General features: G+C 35.2%; 1 protein-coding gene across 1 annotated transcript; it reads right to left on the reverse strand.

Annotated features, from left to right (window-relative positions):
• Positions 1–3,966: 3,966 nt before the first annotated feature.
• LOC102524713 (UDP-glucuronosyltransferase 2C1-like) lies at positions 3,967–20,704 on the reverse strand. The gene is made up of 6 exons (XM_006212495.4): positions 19,977–20,704; positions 16,266–16,414; positions 14,387–14,518; positions 9,256–9,343; positions 7,690–7,909; positions 3,967–4,519 (listed from the first exon to the last, which is right to left on the reverse strand). The coding sequence occupies exons 1-6, from the start codon at positions 20,695–20,697 to the stop codon at positions 4,240–4,242; spliced, it is 1,590 nt and encodes a 529-aa protein (XP_006212557.1). The 5' UTR covers positions 20,698–20,704; the 3' UTR covers positions 3,967–4,239.
• Positions 20,705–21,677: the final 973 nt, after the last annotated feature.

Here is a 21,677-nt window from a genome sequence, read left to right on the forward strand (position 1 = left end):
TTAGGATTGGCTTTAAATCCAATGACAGATATCCTTATGAGAAGGAAGATGGAGGAGGATGAGCAAAGCACAAAAGGAAATGTGACATGAAGACAGGCACAGAGATTGGAGAGAGCTACAGACAAGGAACACAAGCATTGTCAGCAGCCACCAGAAGCCAAGAGAGTGGTATGGGATGAACACTTTCCCAAACACTCAAGGAGATCTGGACCCTGACAACACTTTGATTTCAGACCTCTGTCCTCCAGAACTGTGGAAAAACAAATTTCTGCTGTTGTAAGCTATCAAATTTGAAGTAATTCGATACAGCAGCCCTAGAGACCCGATACAGAGTGCTTCTAGTTGGCTTTTCCCACTGTGACAGCCCTCATCCCACAGGCCAGTGGTGCAATTAGGGGGTTGTGCCCTCGACAAAGTGAATGTATTCAAGTATACATTTAGGGACTGAGAACATCATCATTGTTTCAAGATGCTGTTGTCATTTTGGGAAGGATTTGAGGGAATCATTAACGTGTACACTTACTGTGATGTCACAAGGTTCTTTCTCTGATAGACCCAGTCCCTTCATTAGTCAGTGGATCAGGACAACCCGCAGGTCCCAAAACTTCTCAAGTGAATATGGTTTTAAGGAAACAATTATCCTCTAACTCTGAGACCTGACTTTCAACTCTTCTGATAGTATGGACACAGCAATTCCCTCTTGGTCGCCTGTCTATTCTGTTTCTAGGGATGCCTGCTCTATCACCATATCCATAGCTCTTCATGGGTTAAGCCTGCCTGGCTGCCACCCCCCTTATTATTCACCGTGATCACTGTGACCGCCTGACTTCTGTTTATTGATGGCTATCTACTGGTCTCTGTTATTTTTGTATTTGATTTTAATTAACATAATGAGCTAAGTTTTATAACCACTAACAGTCCTGCCCCTCAGTAGACAACCGCCCTGAACATCTTATAGCTTGAGTAAAGGCTCATTTTGTAGATTTTACAGACATATATAGCATATCAATCTTTATATGTCTACTACCCTAAGCCTTTGGGTTCCTTCTTCCACTGTTGTCATGAAATTTCCAGCACATCAGTTTTACTTCCTGAGGACCATCATTGTTGCCAAGTTTCTACAGACATCATGGTAGTCTGTTCCCACCATCTCCTGGAGTCTGAATGCAGGTAGTAATTATACTGTGTCCTGAGAGAGTGCTTGAAAAATTTAAAAATGCTCCCTTATACACCTTTATGTTGACTTTCCTCAATCCTGTCCCTCAGTGTACAATTCCATATATAATGTCCCAGTTCCTGCTAATAAATTTTGCATGTGTTCTTCAGTTCTTTTGAGTTATACTGTCTTTCCTTAGTAGGTCCAGCTTATAGCTGACTGTATTGCAGTGTGACTTTACTCTTGTTATTGGCTTGTGATCAAGAGGGCAGATAAGAGCAGCTCCTGAGAAGGACATATGATGTCCCGTGGGGTAGAGGACACTCTGTGATCCTCCCATGATGGAGAGGTGCTATCATCCCTTCACAGAGAGGAGCGGGACACTTCTGAGGACTCGAAGGGCTCAGGGGCGTCTAGGAATTCAAGATTCTCACTAACTGTTTATCAGCTGCCTTGCCCTTCTGCTCACCGCAAGTAGGGTCCTAATCTTGGAAACATTTCAGACGAGGTCTGACTTTAAATAGAACAGGAAATGTCTTATTTTAAAATAAAAGAAAAAACTTTTTTGGTGAGGAAATTCTGCAAAGGACGAGAATCTCTTTATATGGGGCCAAGCAAGTCTTCTGCCTTTCTTACTCAGCCGTAATACAGTGGTTTAAAGGCTTCACTCTATCATTATATTTTTTCCAAAGAACTAATTCTCTAGAGCAAAACTTTGGTCTCCATTTTCCTCATCATTTTTCCATATAACAAATAGCTACTGTGTCACAATGACTAGTACCTGTTCTTCCAACACTATAAGGTCCCAATTCACCATGAGTAATATCATTAGAAATTTCACGGTTACCAGAGTCCTGGGTTTATCTTAATACAGTAGAGTATTAGGTGTTTCATTGTTTTATCTATTACATTTTTCTTTCAGCATTTGTTAAAAAAATCTTACTTTTTTGATTGTAGAATATATATGTATGTATGTGTATAGTATATGAAATTAAAATTTAAAAAGATTTTATATTTTGTGAAGAGTAGTGATGAAATGGAAGTATGATAATTTCCAAATCAAAATATATCAACCTCTCTAGAGAGCTTGTACACCTAATCTTGACGTTTGTGATGCTCTAGACCTCCCTCCAACTGACACTTATCCACTATATTAATATTTTTAGGCATTGTTTATTTAAAGTGCTACATATGCACTTTGTTTTTCATGAATTATAATCCATCTGTTATTGGTGTAACCCAATCATTCTGAAACTTACTGCTTTATGTTACCTCATTTTATAATAATGAAAAAGTTAATGGATATCTTGCCTTTGGTATAAAATGACCTAAGGTTCAACTAAATTTTAAAGAGTACTTTAGAAAAGAACACTATCTCATTGCCAGAATAAATGATTTAGCATTGTGGTAAATTACTGCTTTGATTACATGATTTAGATCTGAAAACAAACAACATTAGTGTTTACCGTTTTGAAAAAATTATACATTAAAGCATTACAATTTTTTAATTATTTCAAAACCTCATAAAATTAAAAAATATACTTTTCCTATATCTTTTCATAGTTAATTGCCCATCTAAGAATAAGTTTATGTTTAACTTGCTCTTAATTGTGCCATTCTTACTGTCAAAACCAGAAAATTGCGGAAATGATTTATATTTGTTCTAAGATAGAGCTGTAATTTTGGTTCTCTTAAGTTTAGGTTATAATTCTCAAAGTCCATTGCAATTACTTAATGAACTTGGTTACTATGTAATGCCATCACAGTTAGATTGAATAGTTTTTGACCTCAAGGCTAAAACACTGGCAAACATACTAGAAGATACATTTTTTTAGGAAAGAAATTAAGAGACATCTTTATTTGTATGAAAATGCAACTTGTGTCTTCATGTTTACTGCAGATCTCTGGCTAATGCTTTTTAACAGAAGTCTAAGTCTTGTGCTTCATAGAGTGGTCACAATACAGTTCCTGAGAGAAGTAGGAGAAGTGATGGGGCAAAGTAAAAGCAAGAAATGGGCAATGTCCTGAGGCTGTGATTAGATGGAAAAATCACCCCCTTAGCAAAGAGCAGTTCTGAGAGATGGACTCTCCCCCTCAAAGTATCTGCAGTGCAGCTGAAACTAGTTTGCTGCTGCTTTACAAATATTTATCAGTATAATTAATATAAAAAAGAATTAAATAAAATTTCTAGTTACTTTATTTCTTAAGGGAGATAGTGAGGATTGAACTCAGGACCTCATATATGGTAAACACACACTCTACCACTGCACGTTACCACCTCTCATTAGTTACTTTTATAAAGTAGGTATTTATTTCCAGTCACTTACTCCACTGTACCATCAATCATGCTAACTTACGAAGTTCAGCTACTTCTCTGAAGCTACAAAAGTGTTACAATCCAAATGAAGAATTAACATTATTAATTCCCAACGAAGAGCAATCTTCAAATCAAAGGCAAAAAAGCGTGTTTTGTAGTGCAAGGGGGACACAGTCTGACGTGTCAGATGAAAATAAATTGATGGCATCAAGTGTGCCTTACGGCAGAGGAGAAACCCTGACAGCCTCCTGATCTTCCTGACCTGAAGGGAAGCTCTGGCTGGAGTGTGCTCTGCACTACTCTTGCCTGATTCCTTTAGAGAACATGCAAGAACTATAACACACTGGCCCCAGGATAATGTTACGTATTTAGAAAGTGTTCAATGTGATCAATGCTGAAAACGAAATTAACCATTTTGTTCCTAAGGCCTCAGACAACATCACAATTTGTTGAACTGAAAGCTATGAATAAAGCACTAAGTCTTTATGGTAGCAACTCCATGTGTTTATTTGTTTATTTTCTCTTCTTAAAGAATAGATTTTTGGGAAAGAATTTGAAACTTTAATTGTGAATCATGTGGCACATTTCGGGGGTGAGTCTTTGATCTTTGATTTGATAAGCTGAGAAATGGACAAGAACCCTGAAGAGTAGGAGAGCAATCAGTTCAAGTCAGCGGATGGATTGATTTGGATGGGCCCCACCAAGGTTTCCACCCAACTTGTTAAAAAAACAAACAAACAAAAAAACTGAACAGAAAAACCAAATCCTATTCTCTCTTTTTCTTCTTTGTGGTTTTACCAAACTTCGAGCAACAAAACAGGCAACATTTAGTGACCAAAAATATAGTAGTTGCCACACAGGCCAGCAGGAACCCAATCACATCCAAAGAGTGGTGCTGGTACCAGGAAAGGTTGTGGAGGGCTGGGCGTAGGTGCTTGGCTCCTTTGTGACGCATGACAAACTCGATCCAGAAGACTGCTCGGTCCAGGGGCTTCACTGGCTGATCGTGGTGGATTCTTGATAACTTCATAGCATTCTCTTTATAGCTGAAAATTGAATATATGGATAACAACTTGAAAAATCCATTAAGGATGTGGTATACCTAAAATTATGTTATATATTATTAAAAGTGTTTTAAATAGTTGTATAATAAATGATGTCATAAATAACATCTCCAAGAGCACCAAAGTATATAAGTTTGTTTCCTCTTGAAATATTTCTACATAGTGGTCTATCAGCTAGAATTTTTTGGATGCTTCATAGTGGAAATAACAATTGGAGTTAGGGGAGAAAAGAACTTCTATTGGAAATAGCATTTTCAAAGTTCAGATATAGGAATATGAAAACAGCGTTTTACCCTCATTTGCTGAGGGGGTGGTATGGAGAACATGATAGTGACAGGATGCAGCACTGAGGGCAGGTCTGTGAGAGAGGAACCCTTCCCCCACCCCTCCACCGTCCCCAGGTTTGGTCTGGAGTGCTGGTGTTAACAAGAAGCTAGTGTTCAACAGCATCAGGTAATGGTTTCCGTCCGTGATCTTCATGGCCCTGACATTTTAGTTGAAAATATAAGAAAACTTAATGTCACCCAACGGGCAAGTAGTAGGTCCCTAGAGTGAGTAGTTGCTGGAATCTTTGCTTCAGGCTACAGAGGGATGCAAGCGCCAGTGGTGAGATGGGAAATGGCAAGAGCCAGAACACGAACCCTCTACCTTCTGTAAAGGGACAAAAGACCTAGCCAGGGTTTTGTTTTAGGTTTTGGATAGCTGACCTAGAAGAAGCATTTTCTCAAATTTCTGAAGAAGGTGAAGGAGGGAGTTCATTCTCCCACACTAAACTGTAGTCATCGTTAAAGGAAAATACAAAGCATTTCATTGTCCTAAACTGTGGAACAGCATAGAGAAAGTCTGAGGAGCAATGTCAGCCAAAAAATTATTGTATAAATCCCTGTTGCCGTTTGTTTTGAAAAAAGCAAGGCAAGCCTTTCTTAATACACAATATTTTAAGGAATAACTATTCGGGATATATCGCAGGTAAACAAGAAAGCAACAACAACATAAGCTCCACAGATCAAAATAAAGCATTTGCAGGTAAAAAATTAGCAAGAACAAAAGCCGTCAGTTATAGAAATACCTTTATAGAACACAAAGTGCGTCAATAAATCTACATAAATACAAAACTAAGGCTAAACAATATTGGACATTGTAGTCTAGACAACATGTGTATTATATAAGCCTTTATAATGTTATAATTATAATACATCAAACAAAAATTAAGATATGATATTTAAGAGACATAAATGTGAAGTTGAGAAGTGAGTTCATATTGGAAAGTCTTTCAATATTGGCCAAAATTGGAAGTATTTTAACCTATAATGTCAATATTTGCTCAAAGATTTATATGGAATTTTTAGTAAGAATTTATTTGATATGAACGTAATATGTAGACAAACCATTGCAATATTTAAAATTTTAATATTTTTTTCCAACAAATATATTTATTTGCTTTATTTGAACTACAATATCATGATAAATGTAATCATTCATGTTGAGAAGTTATGATCACAGCTAATCTATGTTGTACAAAGTTCAGCAGAAGGTATTCATTTTGTTATAGAAAGTTTGACTCTTTGACCAAATCTCTCCACTCCCTGAACTCCTAGGCCCTGGTATATACCACTCTGCTCTCTAGTTCTTTGAGTTTGTCCCTTTAGATTACACATATAAGTGATATTCAGTATATGTCTTTCTCTTTCAGGCTGATTTCACTTAGCATAGTTGTCACAAATGACAGAATTTCCATTTTGTAGATCACTTCTTTTGCTGTGCAGAAGTGGTAAATTTGATCTAGACTCATTTGTTGATTTTTATTTTTGTTCCTTGTGCTGTTAGTGTCATTTCCAAATATTATTGCAAAGAGTTCAAGGAGCTTTCCCCCTATGTTTTCTTCTAGGACATTTTTGTGGTTTCCGGTCTTACGTCTTCAGTACATATCCAGTTAATTTTTGCAAGTGATGTTAGATAGGAGTCCCATTTCATTTTCCTTTATGTGATTATCCAGTTTCTCCAGCACCATTTATTGAAGAGACTACCCCTTTCCTGTTGAGTGAGTATTCCTGGCTGTTTTGTTAAATATTTTTAACCTTATATGCGTGAGATTATTTTTGGCCTCTCAATCCTGTCCATTGCTCTCTGTGTCTATTTTTATGCCAATACCATACTGTTAAAATTAGTATTCTTTATAGCATAGTTTAAATCAGGAAATGGGACGTCTCAGCTTTGTTCTTCTTTCTTAGGACTGCTTTGGCTATTTGGGATCTTTTGTGGCTTCATGCAAATTTAGGATTGTTTTTTCTATTTCTATGTCCCAAGCTGCTTTAGAGTCTAGTCCACATTTCTTTCCTGGTAAGAAACTCTTTCTACTTGGAAAGATCTCTCTTGGACATGAGCTATGATGGCTTGGGGATGGGATGATGCAATCAAAACAAAACTGTCTTCATTCTGTCCTTAGGTGACTATTCTCAGGTTTTCTGCTCCACAGTGTTTCTAAAATTTCTCATATGGAGTTTAGAACTCTCCGAGAGCTGTTTTTGTTCATAGATAGCTGTCTAATGTTGATCTTTGCCAGGGGACAGGGAGGCTACCATCGTCTATGTCTCCATTTGGATCTCTTAGTTTTAATTCACTATCTTAATTTTGCTTTAAATTAAAATACACAAATTGGGGTATCTTTAATTAAAAAGTAGCATAATCCAATTTTCATACAATTATTTCTGTCTTTTTTTTTCTATTTATAAATTAGCACAAGGAAATATCTGAAGTAAAATTTCTGAACTGGATTTGGTTATAACTGCATGAGAGGAGCTAATTTTATATTTTTATTTCTGTGTGTTTTGTCATATTGCATAAATCCTTTTAGTGATTATATCTACAATTTTAAGAAATGAATAATAATATCATTAATAAAAAGACTTGTGTCTCTGTAACAGTAGCTTATTTTTTTAAATATGTTTACTAATTTTTTGAGATTGTAATCCATTGCCCAGTAACAGTAGGTATGAAAATTTCTTCATAAAAATTAAGAAGTGTAAGACAATCATATTTGATATTATTTATGTCCTGGTGATTGTGTAAAAGTAATCAATTTAAAAACTGAAACAGTTTACTCCTTTTAAAAAACAGGATGATTCTCAGAAAAGGATATATTCTATACTTACAAAGGGTTGTTAATAACCTCCTTCAAAGCATTCAGCAGATCAGAACTTGTCATTGTGTGCAAATCAACTTCAACAGCTGCCCCTTTGACTTTTACACGAACAATATTATCATGCTGATCACCAAACAAGGGGATTCCCACCATAGGCACCCCATGGTAAATAGCTTCATAGATCCCATTGGTTCCACTGTGAGTGATAAAAGCCCTGGTTTTAGGATGGCCTAAAAAGAGAAAATATATAAATATCGCTATTCTAAGTTGTAAGAATTTCAGAAACAGAAAATCATGACACCTGTATAAATCACTAATTCAGTTAGGCAGCATTTCCCACACAATTCTGTGCCACAAGGCCTTGTACACATTTCTACAGGCTCTAAAGAAAGTGACAGTGATTCCAGGCTGAGCAGCAATGAATGATTCTAGCAATTAAGTCATTCCACAAAACCCTGAAGGTTTGTGCAGAGTCAACTGATGGAGAGTGGTTGCCATGGAAAAGTTGTTGGTGCTTCGAATACAATGGTAAAAAGGAATGAAGGGATTTCAGAAAACAAATGCTTGTGTGGATGGGGAAGAAGAGCTGAGATGTGCAGAGTTTTAATATGAGAATGTTGGCATAAGAGGCTAGAAAATGTAGATCATGGCAAGCTCCTGAGGTACTCTAAGAACACAGGATTTTGCACATGATGTTATGGTAATATGGAACCGTGAATAATATCATAGGTGGTGAAAGGGATTGTCAGAATTTTTTCAAATAGTTATTGTGGGGAGAAGAGAAGAGAGATGGGAGGGAATGGATACAGAGATTCAAGAGGTTCTACAATATTCTATACAGAAGTTAGTGAGAGTCAAGGTCTAAAGTATACTGACTCTGATTCTGAGGCGGGAGAAGTTGTATTATAAATGGGAGAATTATAAATTCCTTACTTATGTTGGAACTTGACAAAAATTCTATTAGTAATCAAAACTCTAGTCAGGTTCCTCAGAATCCTCTTCCCAACCAGGCCCTGATTTGGGGGCTTATGTGTTTATCTCTACGTTGCCCAATTTTAGCAAGAACCCTATTAAGTCTATTTTGCTAGACTTCCCCATCCCTGATGTCCAGTCACCCTTATAGCTGTTGCCTCATTCTTCATCATCCCCCAAGTGATATCTGATCATGTTAGCCTGCCATCAGCAAGAGTCAGATTAGGTCAGTTTTGCCAGAGTCCCCTTTGTCACTCTTGTTTCCTCATAGTAAATTTTCATGCAGTGACATAATATAATATTCAGCATTTTGGCTATTAATTTACAACTTTTCTCTTTTTCATTCCGAGTCAAGTCCAGTTTCTCTGTCTCACTGTCAAGGTCCATTGCAGTAGGACCTAAACGTATCATGATGGTCTTAAAGTGTGCCTTACAATCTTTAACAGGAATCATGAATAATTTTTCTTTAACAAGTTCCAGAAGAAATGTGAAAAAGACATTAAGGGCTTTGGGTTTTTTTCCTTATTTTGAAGACAAATTTCTTGAATTTATTTGTTAATGAGTAAACTCAACTCAGTTTAATGTTTTTTCTCTCTGGTCTTACCAAGAAGGTCATTCTGTGGAATCCATTCATATAGCTGGGTATTGGCTCCCAGTGTATCTGGTTTCTTTCCTGTGTATCTCCACAGAACCTGTTAAGATAAATGCCTTTACTCTATTAGAAAACTTTTAGAATCACATCCTGTCAGAAGGAGGCAGTTAACTTAGAATTAATCTAGTTCGATGTCTCCAGGTAATAGATGAGCACACTGAGGCCTGAAGTGATTACGTAATGAATGTTTCTAAACTGTGGATGCTACAACCATGTTTTCAAGTGCTTGCAACAATCCTAATGTATCTAATATAATTAGACTGATTCGAATTTAGTAGAGGAAGACAATCTATATCTGAGACAACTACATATTGTTATTAGTAGACTGTTCTTATAAAGGGGATTTTTGAAACAAAGTTTTCAGAGGCAAAGGGAAAGGATATTACCTTTCTCACTAAGAAATTATTAGTTCTTTCACCTTTGCTGACCTTTGCTATATATTTTGCAGTAACATAGAAGCAAGCATTGCCTTTTTTATTATAGTAAAATGTACATAAAGATATTTAGCATTTTGAAGTATTGTAAGCATAGAATTTAGTGGCATTAAGAACATCCACAATGTTGTGTAACCACAAGAACTATCTATAGCACAAATGTTTTCACCATCCCAAACATAAATGCTGTATCACTAAGCAATTCCCCTGTTCCCTCCAGTTCCCCAGTCCCCGGTAGTCTTTATTCTTCCTTCTATCTCTATGAACTTGACTACTCTAGGTACCACATATAAGTGGAATCATACAGAATTTGTCCTTTTCTGACTTAGCATTATTTCACTTCATATTATGTCTTCAAGGTTCTTATATGTCATAACACATTAGCATTTTCTGTCTTCTTAAGGCTGAATAATATTTCATTGTGTATATATCACATTATCTTTATCCATTCATTTTTCTTTTGTAAATGATGTTGCTGTGACCTTTGGTGTACAAACATCTGTTTGAGTCCCTGATTTCAATTCCTTTGGATATATAGTCAGGATTGAAATTAATGAGTCATGTGATAGCTCTATGTTTAACTTTCCAATGTATCACAAAAATGTTTTCCACAGCAGATGCATCATTTTGCACTCCAACCAGCAATGCGTGAGGTCACATTCCTCCATATTCTAACTAACACTTGTTAATTTCCTTTAAAAAAATAATAGCTATCCTAAGGACTGAAGTGGTATCTCTTTGTGCTTTTGATTTGCATTTCCCTAATGATCAATGATGTGGAGCATTTTTTATGTATCATTAGCTATTTGCATTTCTTTGTTAGAGAAATATCTATTCAAGGACTTTCCCATTTTTTCAGTTGGGATTTTATTGTTGTTGTTGAGTTGTAGGAGTTCTTTATAAATTGAGCACATTAATTCTTTATCAGATACATGATTTGCAAAGGTTTTCTCCCAATCTATACGTTATATTTCAAAATGTCTTCTGATGTACAAAATTTCTTCAATTGATGTAGTTCAATCGATTTGTTTTCTTGCTTGTGCTTTTTGTGTCATACCTATTGAAATCATAGCACAATCCAATGTGATGAAATTTTTCTCTAGAATTTTCTTGTAGAAGTGTTGCAGTTGTACCTCTAAAGTTTAAGTCTCTGATCTATTTTGAGTTAATTTTTGAATGTAGTGTAAGATATGGGTCTAATTTCATTCTTGGATCATGTGGCTATCAGCTCTTTTCTGCTAGTTGTCTCATTTTTCTCATAAATAGATGCTCTGGAAATTCTTGATATTTTGATGTGCCTGAGGGAAGAGTTGAGATGAAGGTCTTCCTCCTCTGCTATCTTGGTCACACTTCCATCATAACCTTTTACAATCCTATGTAAAACCATTCATCCTCTCCCTAAGTTCATTTCTCATTTTAATTGTTTGCATCTACTCTTTTTTTTCCTCTTTGCCAATTTAGCTAAAGTTTTGATGATTTTGCTGACCTTTTCTAAAAACCAGCTTTTGGTTTTATTGATTTTTCTCTGTTTTTTTTTTTAAACCTTTTTGTTTTGTTTTGTTTATTTTACTCTAATCTGCATTGCTTCCTTCTGCAAGGTTTGGGTTTCATTTGCCTTCTTTTTATACTTTTTGAGATATAATATTAGGTTATTGATTTTACAATATCTTTCTTCTTTTTCAGTGTAGGGACTTACAGCTATAAATTTCCTTCTGAGCAACAGAAGGTGGCAGAGGAGAGGGGTGTGGAACTTACCTCTTTCCACAAATATATCAGAAATACATCTACATGTGGAACAATTCTCACAGAACACCTACTGAAATCTTGCAAGAGATCTCATACAAACAAAGTTATAAGAATTATCCTCATGTTACCAGGTAGGACAAAGGAAAAATGAAGAAGAATCAGGATGGGACTTGCACCCCTGGGAGGGAACTCTGAAAGAGGAGGGTTCCCTCATCCTAGAAAACTCCTTCACCAGCTAGGAAGTCTGCCAGGACAAATACTGGGCTTCAGAGGCTGGAGAGGAGATTGTGGGAGCTGGCCTGCAGACCTACAGTACAGAGAATGACCAGTACATACGGTCCTTGCCATGCTACTGCAGTTCTCAACCCAAGATACTTGTTTGTTTGTGTCTACAAAACTGGGTGCTTAATCTCCCAATTTGTTTACAAAAATAAACAAATGAGATCTAATCTAACTTAAAGCTTTTTCACAGCAATAGAAACCATAAAAAACAAAAAGCCAACCTACAGAATGGGAGAAAATATTTGTAAATAATGTGATCAACAAAGGCTTAATTTGGAAAATACACAAACAGCTCATACAACTCAATAACAAAAAAACTAACTACCCAATCAAAACTGGACAGAAGACCTAAACAGACATTTCTTCAAAGAGAACATACAGATGGCCAACAGGCACATGAAAAGACTGCTCAAGATCACTAATTATTGGAGAAATGCACATCAAAACTACAATGTAGTATCACCTCACCAGAGTCAAAATGACCATTATTAAAATATCTACAAATAAATTCTGGAAAGGGTGTGGAGAAAAGGGAACTTTCCTGCACTGTTGGAAGGAATGTAAATTAGTGCAGCCATTATGGAAAACACTATGAAGGTTCCTTAAAAAACTGAAAACTCTTACCATAAGATCCAATAATCCCACTCCTGGGCATATATACAGAGAAAACTAATTTGAAAAGATACATGAACCCCAATGTTGATAACAGCGCTACTTATAATAGCTGAGACATGAAAACAACCTAAATGTCCATTGACATGACTGGATAAAGAAGATGTGGTATATCTATACACAATGGAATATTACTCAGCCATAAAAAATGAAATAATGCCCTTTGCAGCAACATGGATGAATCTAGAGACTATCATAGTAAGTGAAGTAAGTGATACACAGAAAGGCACATATTATACGGTATCACTTATATGTTGAATCTAAAAAAATAGTATATGTGAACTTATTTACAAAATGGAAAGAGACTCAGACACAGAAAGAAACTTATGGATATCAAAGTGGAAAGGGAGTGATAGGGATAAATTGGGACCATGGGATTAAGAGATACCCACTGCCGTATACAAACAGATAAACAGCAAAGATTTATTCTGTAGTGCAAGGAACTATATTCAATATCTTGTAATAGATTGTAATGGAATAGAATCAAAAGAATATGGATATATATATATAACCTAATCATTTTGGTGGATGCCTGAAAATAGCACAGTATTGTTAAATCAACAATAGTTTAATTTTAAAAATACCTCTTAGCCTTGCTTTCTGTGCATCTCTTTTTTTGGTTAATGTTTGCATTTATTTTAAAATATTTTCTAATACTCTTGTGATTTATTTTTTGATCTATTGTTAAAGTTAAAGCATACAAAAACTCTGCTTCTTTATAGCTTAGCTCCATCCACCTCTTTCAGTTATTTATGCCATCAATTCCATGTTTATACACTGTGTTCCTAATTACATAACTTAATAATTATTTTTGTGTGTTTTCTTTATATTATTGAGAAAGGCATGTTGGCTGCAGTGGGGCTGGGTGATGGAGACTTCGAAGCTACTGCTATTCTAAGGAGCTGAAATTGACAAAAAAAATTAACCACAATCTACTAGTCAGGCTCTCCCCTAAATATTTCAAGTGCTCAGATAGAGTCCATATTTCCAACATAGTTCAGACAGCTTCTGCTAGGACAATTGTTGTTGAGGTAGACGGTCAGATCTTGGTGCTTTTGACTCTACCTTGATGTCACCCTTAAGCATTGTATTTTAATACAATTGAAATTTTAATATTTTCATGAAGATGCCATTTAGATGAGATGTTTAAATGAGTATTGCTTCCACAAAACATTTTTTGAAAGTAATTTGGTTATGTGCACAAAAATTGTCATGATCTTTTGGAACTTAAAATCACATATAATTTTAGCTATTTTATCTAAAGCTACAAAATAAAATATGTCCCTGGTAGTTTAAGAACCACATCACTCAGTTATAACCTAGGATGGTATCAATAAAAAAAATGCGTAGTTTGTGGGAATGCCATAGAGTGAACTGCATAAATCTTTTACAGTATTACTAAAATCTTTAACTGTTTAGATAGAAGAATCATTATTTAGGAGTATTCCTGGAATCTAAGCTGTCAGTTCCAAGTTCAGCCAGGGCCTGGTCCAAAACCATTAATTAAAAGAAAATATACTTCCAAGACAGCCTGTGAATCAATGGTATAATTTTGAGTGTCTCTTCCTGTATTCTCTGATATGTTATTTGTAGCTTGTGTATATGCCTCAGACTTAAAAAATAAATAACACAAAAAGAAGGTTAGGTTACATGGAAGCGTTAAAACCAGCACATAAAGCTGATCAATTGTTTAATAGGAATGGCTTGGTTTAAGCTTTATCCCATTCTTTAAAGAAAATACAGCAATATGTTTTCCTGTTATTAGTACCATGTTTAAAGCAAGGTAGCCATAAAATATCCTCTTTTAACATTTAAGACTTCTAATTTACAGTTCAGTTCAGTTGACACTAATAACACCAATACCTTTTCCTACATTTTAAAAGTGCACTTTTAAGGAGATCCTCATAGATTTTTGAAATAGCTGCCCCTCAAAAATAAAAGCATCTGACCTTCTGTGGAATCTCGGCAAGGGCTGATGCAATCATATTAGCCTTTTCTTCTGTAAGATTTTTGACCATTGAGCCCAGACTAAACACCACAACTCCATCTTCTCCAGAGCTTTGGACAAACTCTTCTAACTCCTGTGAAGAAAACAGTCTTTATAATATGAAAGTTTCCCCTTACAAGAGTAAGTTAGTCACACAGCTTTCTCAATGTGTCTGAATTATTAGAATAATTTTGTCTTTTCATATGTTAACCATTTCAGAGCATGAAATATAGAAACTGAAATCATTAGTTATTAGGCAAATTAACAATGATTTAATTGTACAACATGGGGGAAAAAAGCCAATATCTTGCAATAACTATAAATGGAAAGTTATTTTTAAAAGTTGTATAAAATAAATGATTTTAAAAGATATTTAAATTGGAAGCTCCCTTCTACTATGTTCTAGACATTTCTGAGGTGTGTGTTTTTCTGTTTACAAATCATTGACTACATGTTATCTTCTGCCATGTGTTGAGCTTTTTATATGTATCATTTAACTTAGATGGTGATCTTAAGATATATGTATACATTTGCAGATGGAAAAGCTACCTCAGAGAGGTAAAATAATTTGTTGAAGGCTATAAAGCAGTAGCTAAATTAAGCTTGTTGTTTATAAAGTGAATGACTATATTCACTACTCTCTATTGCTTTCCAAGAGTCTCTTCAGAATGCTCATCAAATTAAGCATTTAAGTTAAATAGTTCTGGGGCTTCATTTCTTATTTAGCCTTGGATGATAATAAGATTATCATTCTTTTTTCTGCTGAATCATGGTCAGTATAATGATATCCTTTTGGTATAATTTACTCTATTCTAAATTTGAATTTCAGTTTTCTTTAATTTGGATATATTTATACATTATATAAGCTTCCACAAACACATCAAGACATGAAGTAGACATATAACTCCTGACCAGGTAAGTAAAGCAGAAATACTTATAATGCACACTTTGGGGATAATAGTAATATTATAGAAAAATTTGGCTTGGAATCCAAGATAAAAATAGCATATTTAATCATACTGAAGAAAAAAGAAGTCTTTTCCTTTTATGTTTAGCTACTAACTAAGCTAAGTCAACCAAATAAGACAAAAAAAAAGTGTGAGACACACTGAAGACAGGGAAGAGATTTATTTTAAGTAATTAATTCACCTAATTATGGAGGCCAGCAAATTATAATCCACAGAATAGGCCATCAGACTGAAGACTCAGAGAAGAGCCCCTGTTGTAGGTTAAGTCTGAAAGCCATCTACTGGCAGAACTCTGTTTTGCATGGGAGAGTTCAGACTTTTCTATTCAGTTCTTCAACTCATTGGATGAGGCTCACCCACAAATGCAGAGCAATTTACTTTACTCAAGGCCCACATATTTAAATGTTAAGGTCATCTAAAAACACCCTCACAGAAACTTCCATAGTGATGTTTGCCTAAAGCTGGGTACCAGGCCCAGGGAAGTTGACACATAAAATTAATCATTACACTATGTTTATAGACAGATTGACTTAACATGTAAAGTTATCACTCTCTTTAAACTTAGTTTCAGTGGGAGAATGGTATTGTTGAGATACTGGGAAATATTTTATCATTTCTGTAGAATATACATGTTCATAAAGACTTAATGAAGTATGAAAAAGGAAATACAGGGACTACTTCAGCCAGATAATAACACATAATACAAAGGAAGGCTACTGACCTGCTGATTGCAGTCTACTAGTGTAAGAGAGTCATGGCCGCTAATTCCTGTGCATGTGTTTTCAGTTGGCAGATCAAATACTATCAATAAGAAACTGCAAATCATTTCAGCAGATAAATTCTCAAACAGGCAAAGTCAGCACATTCGAGTACCTTCGGTAGGGGCTTCGCAGGCTTGCAGTGCAGTCCTCCAACAAATTCAACATTAGGTAAGTACGGTTGAGGAAATTCAAAATCCCAGTAAGTTCGAATCAACCACATTTCAGCTTTCCCCACAGTCTCACATAATGTGGTAGGTTTTCCTGAATAAAAATGAAGGATGATAGAGAGGAAACAAGCTGACATGTTATAAGGGAAATGTTTCACCATCTACTTTTCTAAGAGAAATCTTTGAAGATATTGGCCCGATGTCACCTCTGTGAAATCCATTGGCCTTTTCCCCAAGAGTACAAATAGTGAGATTATCAATAACCAAAGACCAATTTAAGCATGGAACAAAGCCAAAAGCCTGCTGCTTCATCTTTGCCAGCAGAGTCTTCTGCTTGAGCTAAGCCTGAGCCCCACTCCGCGCTCAGCAAGGACACCTGCTCCGAGCCAGGAACAAGAAACTCAGGCAGTGATCCTTCAAACTTCTATGGTCGGGTCTCCTCCTCTTCTCGAACACCCTCTTCTCCAGTTTATTGCATTTTTGTTGCTCCAAGAACCTCTGGTTTCTTAAAAAAAAACTTTTTTACTGAATCCGTCTTTTCCCCTAGTGTTTTCCAGTGTGCTGTCACAACTAATTACATCGTATTGGGAATGAATTATTAAAAGGAATTGTTTTTAAGTGATTTACTCCTTTGGCATACAAAATGGAAGTTCCTGTTGGACAAGCCTTTTCTCCTCTTTGGGGAAGATATAGCAGTGTTAAATAAGCTGGTGGTGAAATATGTAGTATTTTGATACATTTAACTGACTAACAGGAATAAAAGTGTACCTTTGAACTGAATGGCAACGAAGTGACAGTTAACAGCTTAAGAACTCAAAGTAGTGACTGAGAAGTAAATAATTTCTCTTTGGAGTCCAAGCTTCATTTCTGAATTCTATTCAATTACTGTGGTATAAGGAACCTTATCCAGAGTATTGGCTTCCTTTTGAAATACATATTCAGTATCACTAATATGAAGACTCTGTAGCTTTATGTTTTCCTATCACATGGCTTTTTGAATATTCTTGATGTTCTGAGTGGGCTTAAGTTCTGATTAGGAAATGTGAGGGATTTTGAACTGACCAGGACAATCTATCTGTGTAAGAGATCACAAGCGAATCTCAGTAATTTAAGTGTTTGATTCTGATAATGACAACGGTATTCAAAATCCAGCTCATACTCAGTGCATATCCCATTTCAGTGGCTTACTGGTGTCAGCTTTGGGTATAATCTTATTCCCATTGTGTGATGCTTCATTCTCACACCATCTTTTGACAGGTTTATTAAGATAGAATTTATAAAAACACACAATTCCTTTAAATACACAACTGAGTAGCTTTTAGTATATTTATAAAGTTGTGAAACCATGTCCACTAGTATATTTTACAAATTTTTATTACTCCTCATAGAGACCCCATGTCCATTGGTAGTCATTCTCCATTTCCCCCTCTTCCCAGCCCCTGACAACCACTAATCTGCTTCTTTCTTTATTTGACTATTCCAAAGTAATCTTATTTCATTTAATGTAAATAAAAGTATACACTACGTGGTCTTTTGTGCTGCCTTCTTTTCCTTAACATAATGTTTTCAAGGTTCATCCCTGTGGTAGTGTGTATCAGTACTTCCTTACCTTTTATTACTGAGTAATACTTTTGTTTGGCTATACTTCATTTTGTTTATCCACTCATCAGTTGATGACCATTTGGATTGTTTCCATATTAGGGTACTGTGGATAATGCTCTACGAGCAATCATGTATATGTTTTGTGTGGACACGTGTTCATTTTTCTTGGTTATAAACCTAGGAGTAGAATTTGAGGAACATATGGTTGCTTCACTTTCTTTCATATCAATATCTTTTTGTTGTTAAATCTGCACTCCTAGGTTAGTAATCTGTTATGTTTAATGGATTGAAATGAAGAGAATTTAGTATGAGAGTTTAAAAGAAATGCTTGATCTGCATGAAGAAATTGTGAGACAGTATCTCAAACTTGGGAAAGCATTTCCCAAATTTCCAAAAACATATGCCATTTTAAATACTATGCTTGGGCATTGTTGAGGAATTAATGATTGGAAGATTATTTACATCTTTAGGAAAATGTGCATGTGTTTTACTTTGTCATTTAATCATTTTACTGTGGATGTTGAGTTCAGGTACTTTGAATTTGAATGTAGATTTGTACATTTCTGTGTGGTAGAAAGACAATCCCCCAAATTATGACATTATTGCACTATAGGATTTTGATCATTTTGGGGTCTAACTTAGCACTATTACCCTAACATTTCTTTTTTCTCCAAAATGTTTAGAAATAGTTCCTCAAGTAGTTTTTTGAAAGAAATGCTGTCTTACTGGTTTCCTTCTCAATTATTTAAATGTATCTATGACATGGTTCAGTTAATAACTGTATAAACTATGAGTTATATTTTAAAAATTTGAAAAGCTTTAAATACATTTTATAATGAAGATCTTACATTCTGAATAGGCAAATAATGATCTATCTTATAGTATTTTTAAATTTATGAGAGTAAAGAAAGATGTTTCTTCTATTTATCAAGCCTTTATTCTTCTTTCTCAGATTATTGATTTACAAACCCCTCCAAATATTCTTAGGTAAAAACAGCTAGGAAAGAATCAGAGACCATGATCACTATGTCCTACCAGTAACGTTTCACTATGAAATAGGTTCCACAACTGAGTACCAAACTGCTGGAATCAGAAACAAACAAATGACCTTGATCCAGCTATAAATCAGTCACTGCTTTATCTACTACTCAGAAAATGTCACCAGGATGAGATTTTAAATTACCATTTCTCATTTTTGCCATTTGCATCTTGGACTCTGAACAAGGGTGACTGATGGGTACAGCAGTTTTTGCATATAACTTTCTTTAGGGTCAAGTCTAGAGATAAAAGCACCTTCTTCTCTTACAGAATGCCCAGGAAATGTCTCAGTGCAATTTGTCAACCTTGATTATGACAGATGCCATTTTGAACATAAGGCATATTCCTGGGCAGCATAGTTCATCAGAAGCACTCGTATTGTTTGTGAGTTGTTGAAAAAATAATTTCACAGAGGGATTTAGAACAGATACCTCAAAAAACAAAAAAGGGAAATGGCTATACAGAACAATACATCAGAAGTACAAACACATTTTAAAAATTTTAGAAATAAACACAATTTTTAGGAATGATAGAGTATAAGAGATATATCTTCTAAAATCAGTAACAAGGAAATTAAATTTTAAACTCTATGGAACTGCAAAAGACTCCAGATAAGATGCAAACAGTAAGTCTGAGAAACAGGAAGTAAATAAAAAAGAAAACAAGGTGTATAAAAGAGGAAGTAAATAAGAGAGTAGTCCAAAGTTATGGGAATTAAACACACTGTCAGATTTGGGTTTTCCAGATACCCTGAAAAACTTAGTAGCATCAAGCAGGACTTATGCATTAATATAGAGAATATTCCTTCTCTGGAATATTTTCATTACTCAATCTTTGAAAACAAAACATAAAAAGAAAAAAAAAAAGAATTACCATTTTTTTTCATTGAAAACTGTTTAGGGGCAAGAGTTTGAATCCACCCTTAAAAATATCTTTTGTACATTTTCATACAGTCAGAGAAGTATTTCATTTAACATATGAAATAAGAATCCTTATTACATGCAAATTTTTCTTACCTAAAACTTTGCTGTAATATGCATCCCATTCTGGAAATATATAATATAAATTGATTATATCACCCATTGTATACAACAACCAATTCTTCAGCCTCTGTATAAAAGTCATGTTGTCTGTCAGTCTTGATGCAATGCCTGGAACATATGAAGAAGGCATCGGAAGCCCAGCACACAGTCTCTCAATGGTATTCCCAATGGAACACCGTAAAGAGTATATAAATGGAATATCGAGGATCTCAGCCACCAACTCCCCACAAAAGTTTAAAGAGTCAGCCAAACAGATATCAAACTTAGCTGCCTGTAGTCTGCTGAGCAAATCCTTATTTGAAATAACACTATCACATAGTCTTTTGGGTATTGCTAAAAAATTGTTTATCATTTCTCTAGATCTTATTAGCATGTCCCACCAGGATAGTTTTGGTAGTTCAAAAGAAACTGTATAGATATTGGTATCGAGTTCTTCCCTGAGAGTTTCTTTAGTTACTGGAAGTTGGAAGATCTCCACATTAAAGGGAATCTTGCTATGATCAAGCAGGAGACTTGGTGAAGGTACCAGAACAGTTATCTCGTGCCCACGATGGTGGAGTTCTTCCAGAATCACTTTTATATTAATCCAATGACTAAAATCTGCAGGCCATACAAGTACTTTCCCAGTCCTTCCAGAGTCAAAGAAACCCAGATGCAGCATGAAAAGGACGCAGAAGCCTTTCACAGTCTTCATGATTGACTCTCGCTGAAACGAAACCAGAGTTTAAACCAAGTGCATGACTCACAATCCAAACACATTTCCTGTCCCGCCCAACCAATTTACAGTAGGTTGGGCTGAACTTTGAAGTGTGTACTTTATATTATGGATTAAAACAAAATGCAGGAAGGCCTGTATCGCTATAAACTTCCCTCTTAGCACTACCTTTGCTGTGTCCCATAAATTTTGTGTGGTTGTGCTTTCATTTTGATCTGTCTCAGGGTATTTTTTAATTTCAACTTTGATTTCATCATTGACCGATTGTTTTTTTAATAGCATATTGTTTAATCTCCATGCTTTCTTTTTTTTTTCTCCTTTGTTTCTCTGTTGTTGATTTCTAGTTTCATGGCATTGTGGTCAGTAAAGATGCTTGAGGTAATTTCTATCTTCTTAAAATTGATGAGGCTTCTTTTGTGCCCAAGTACATGATCAATCCTAGAAAATGTTCCATGTGCACTTGAAAAGAATGTATATCCTATTTTGGGGGGGTGTAATGCTCTGAAAATGTCCACCAACTCTAATTTTTCTATTGTATTATTTAATTTCTCTGTTGCCTTATTTATTTTCTGTCTGGAAGGTCTGTCTAGTCATGTTAATGTGGTGTTAAAATCTCCAACTATGATTGTGTTCCCATCAATATCCCCCTTTATCTCTGTTAGTAATTGTTTTATGTACTTAGGTACTCCTATATTGGGTGCATATATGTTAATGACTGTAATATCCTCATCTTGTATCACTCCTTTAATCATTATAAAATGTCCTACTTTATATTTCTTTATGGCCTTTGTTTTAAAGTCTATTTTGTCTGAAGGTAATTAAAGAAGACTTTAAAAAATTGGAAAGATATCCCATGTTCTTGGATTGGAAGAATCAATATTGTTAAAATGGTCACACTGCCCAAGGCCATCTACAGATTTAATGCAATCCCTATCCAATTACCCAGGACATATTTCACA

Source organism: Vicugna pacos, chromosome 2, assembly GCF_048564905.1.
Source record: "Vicugna pacos chromosome 2, VicPac4, whole genome shotgun sequence".
In the NCBI taxonomy this organism is placed as follows: Eukaryota; Metazoa; Chordata; class Mammalia; order Artiodactyla; family Camelidae; genus Vicugna; species Vicugna pacos.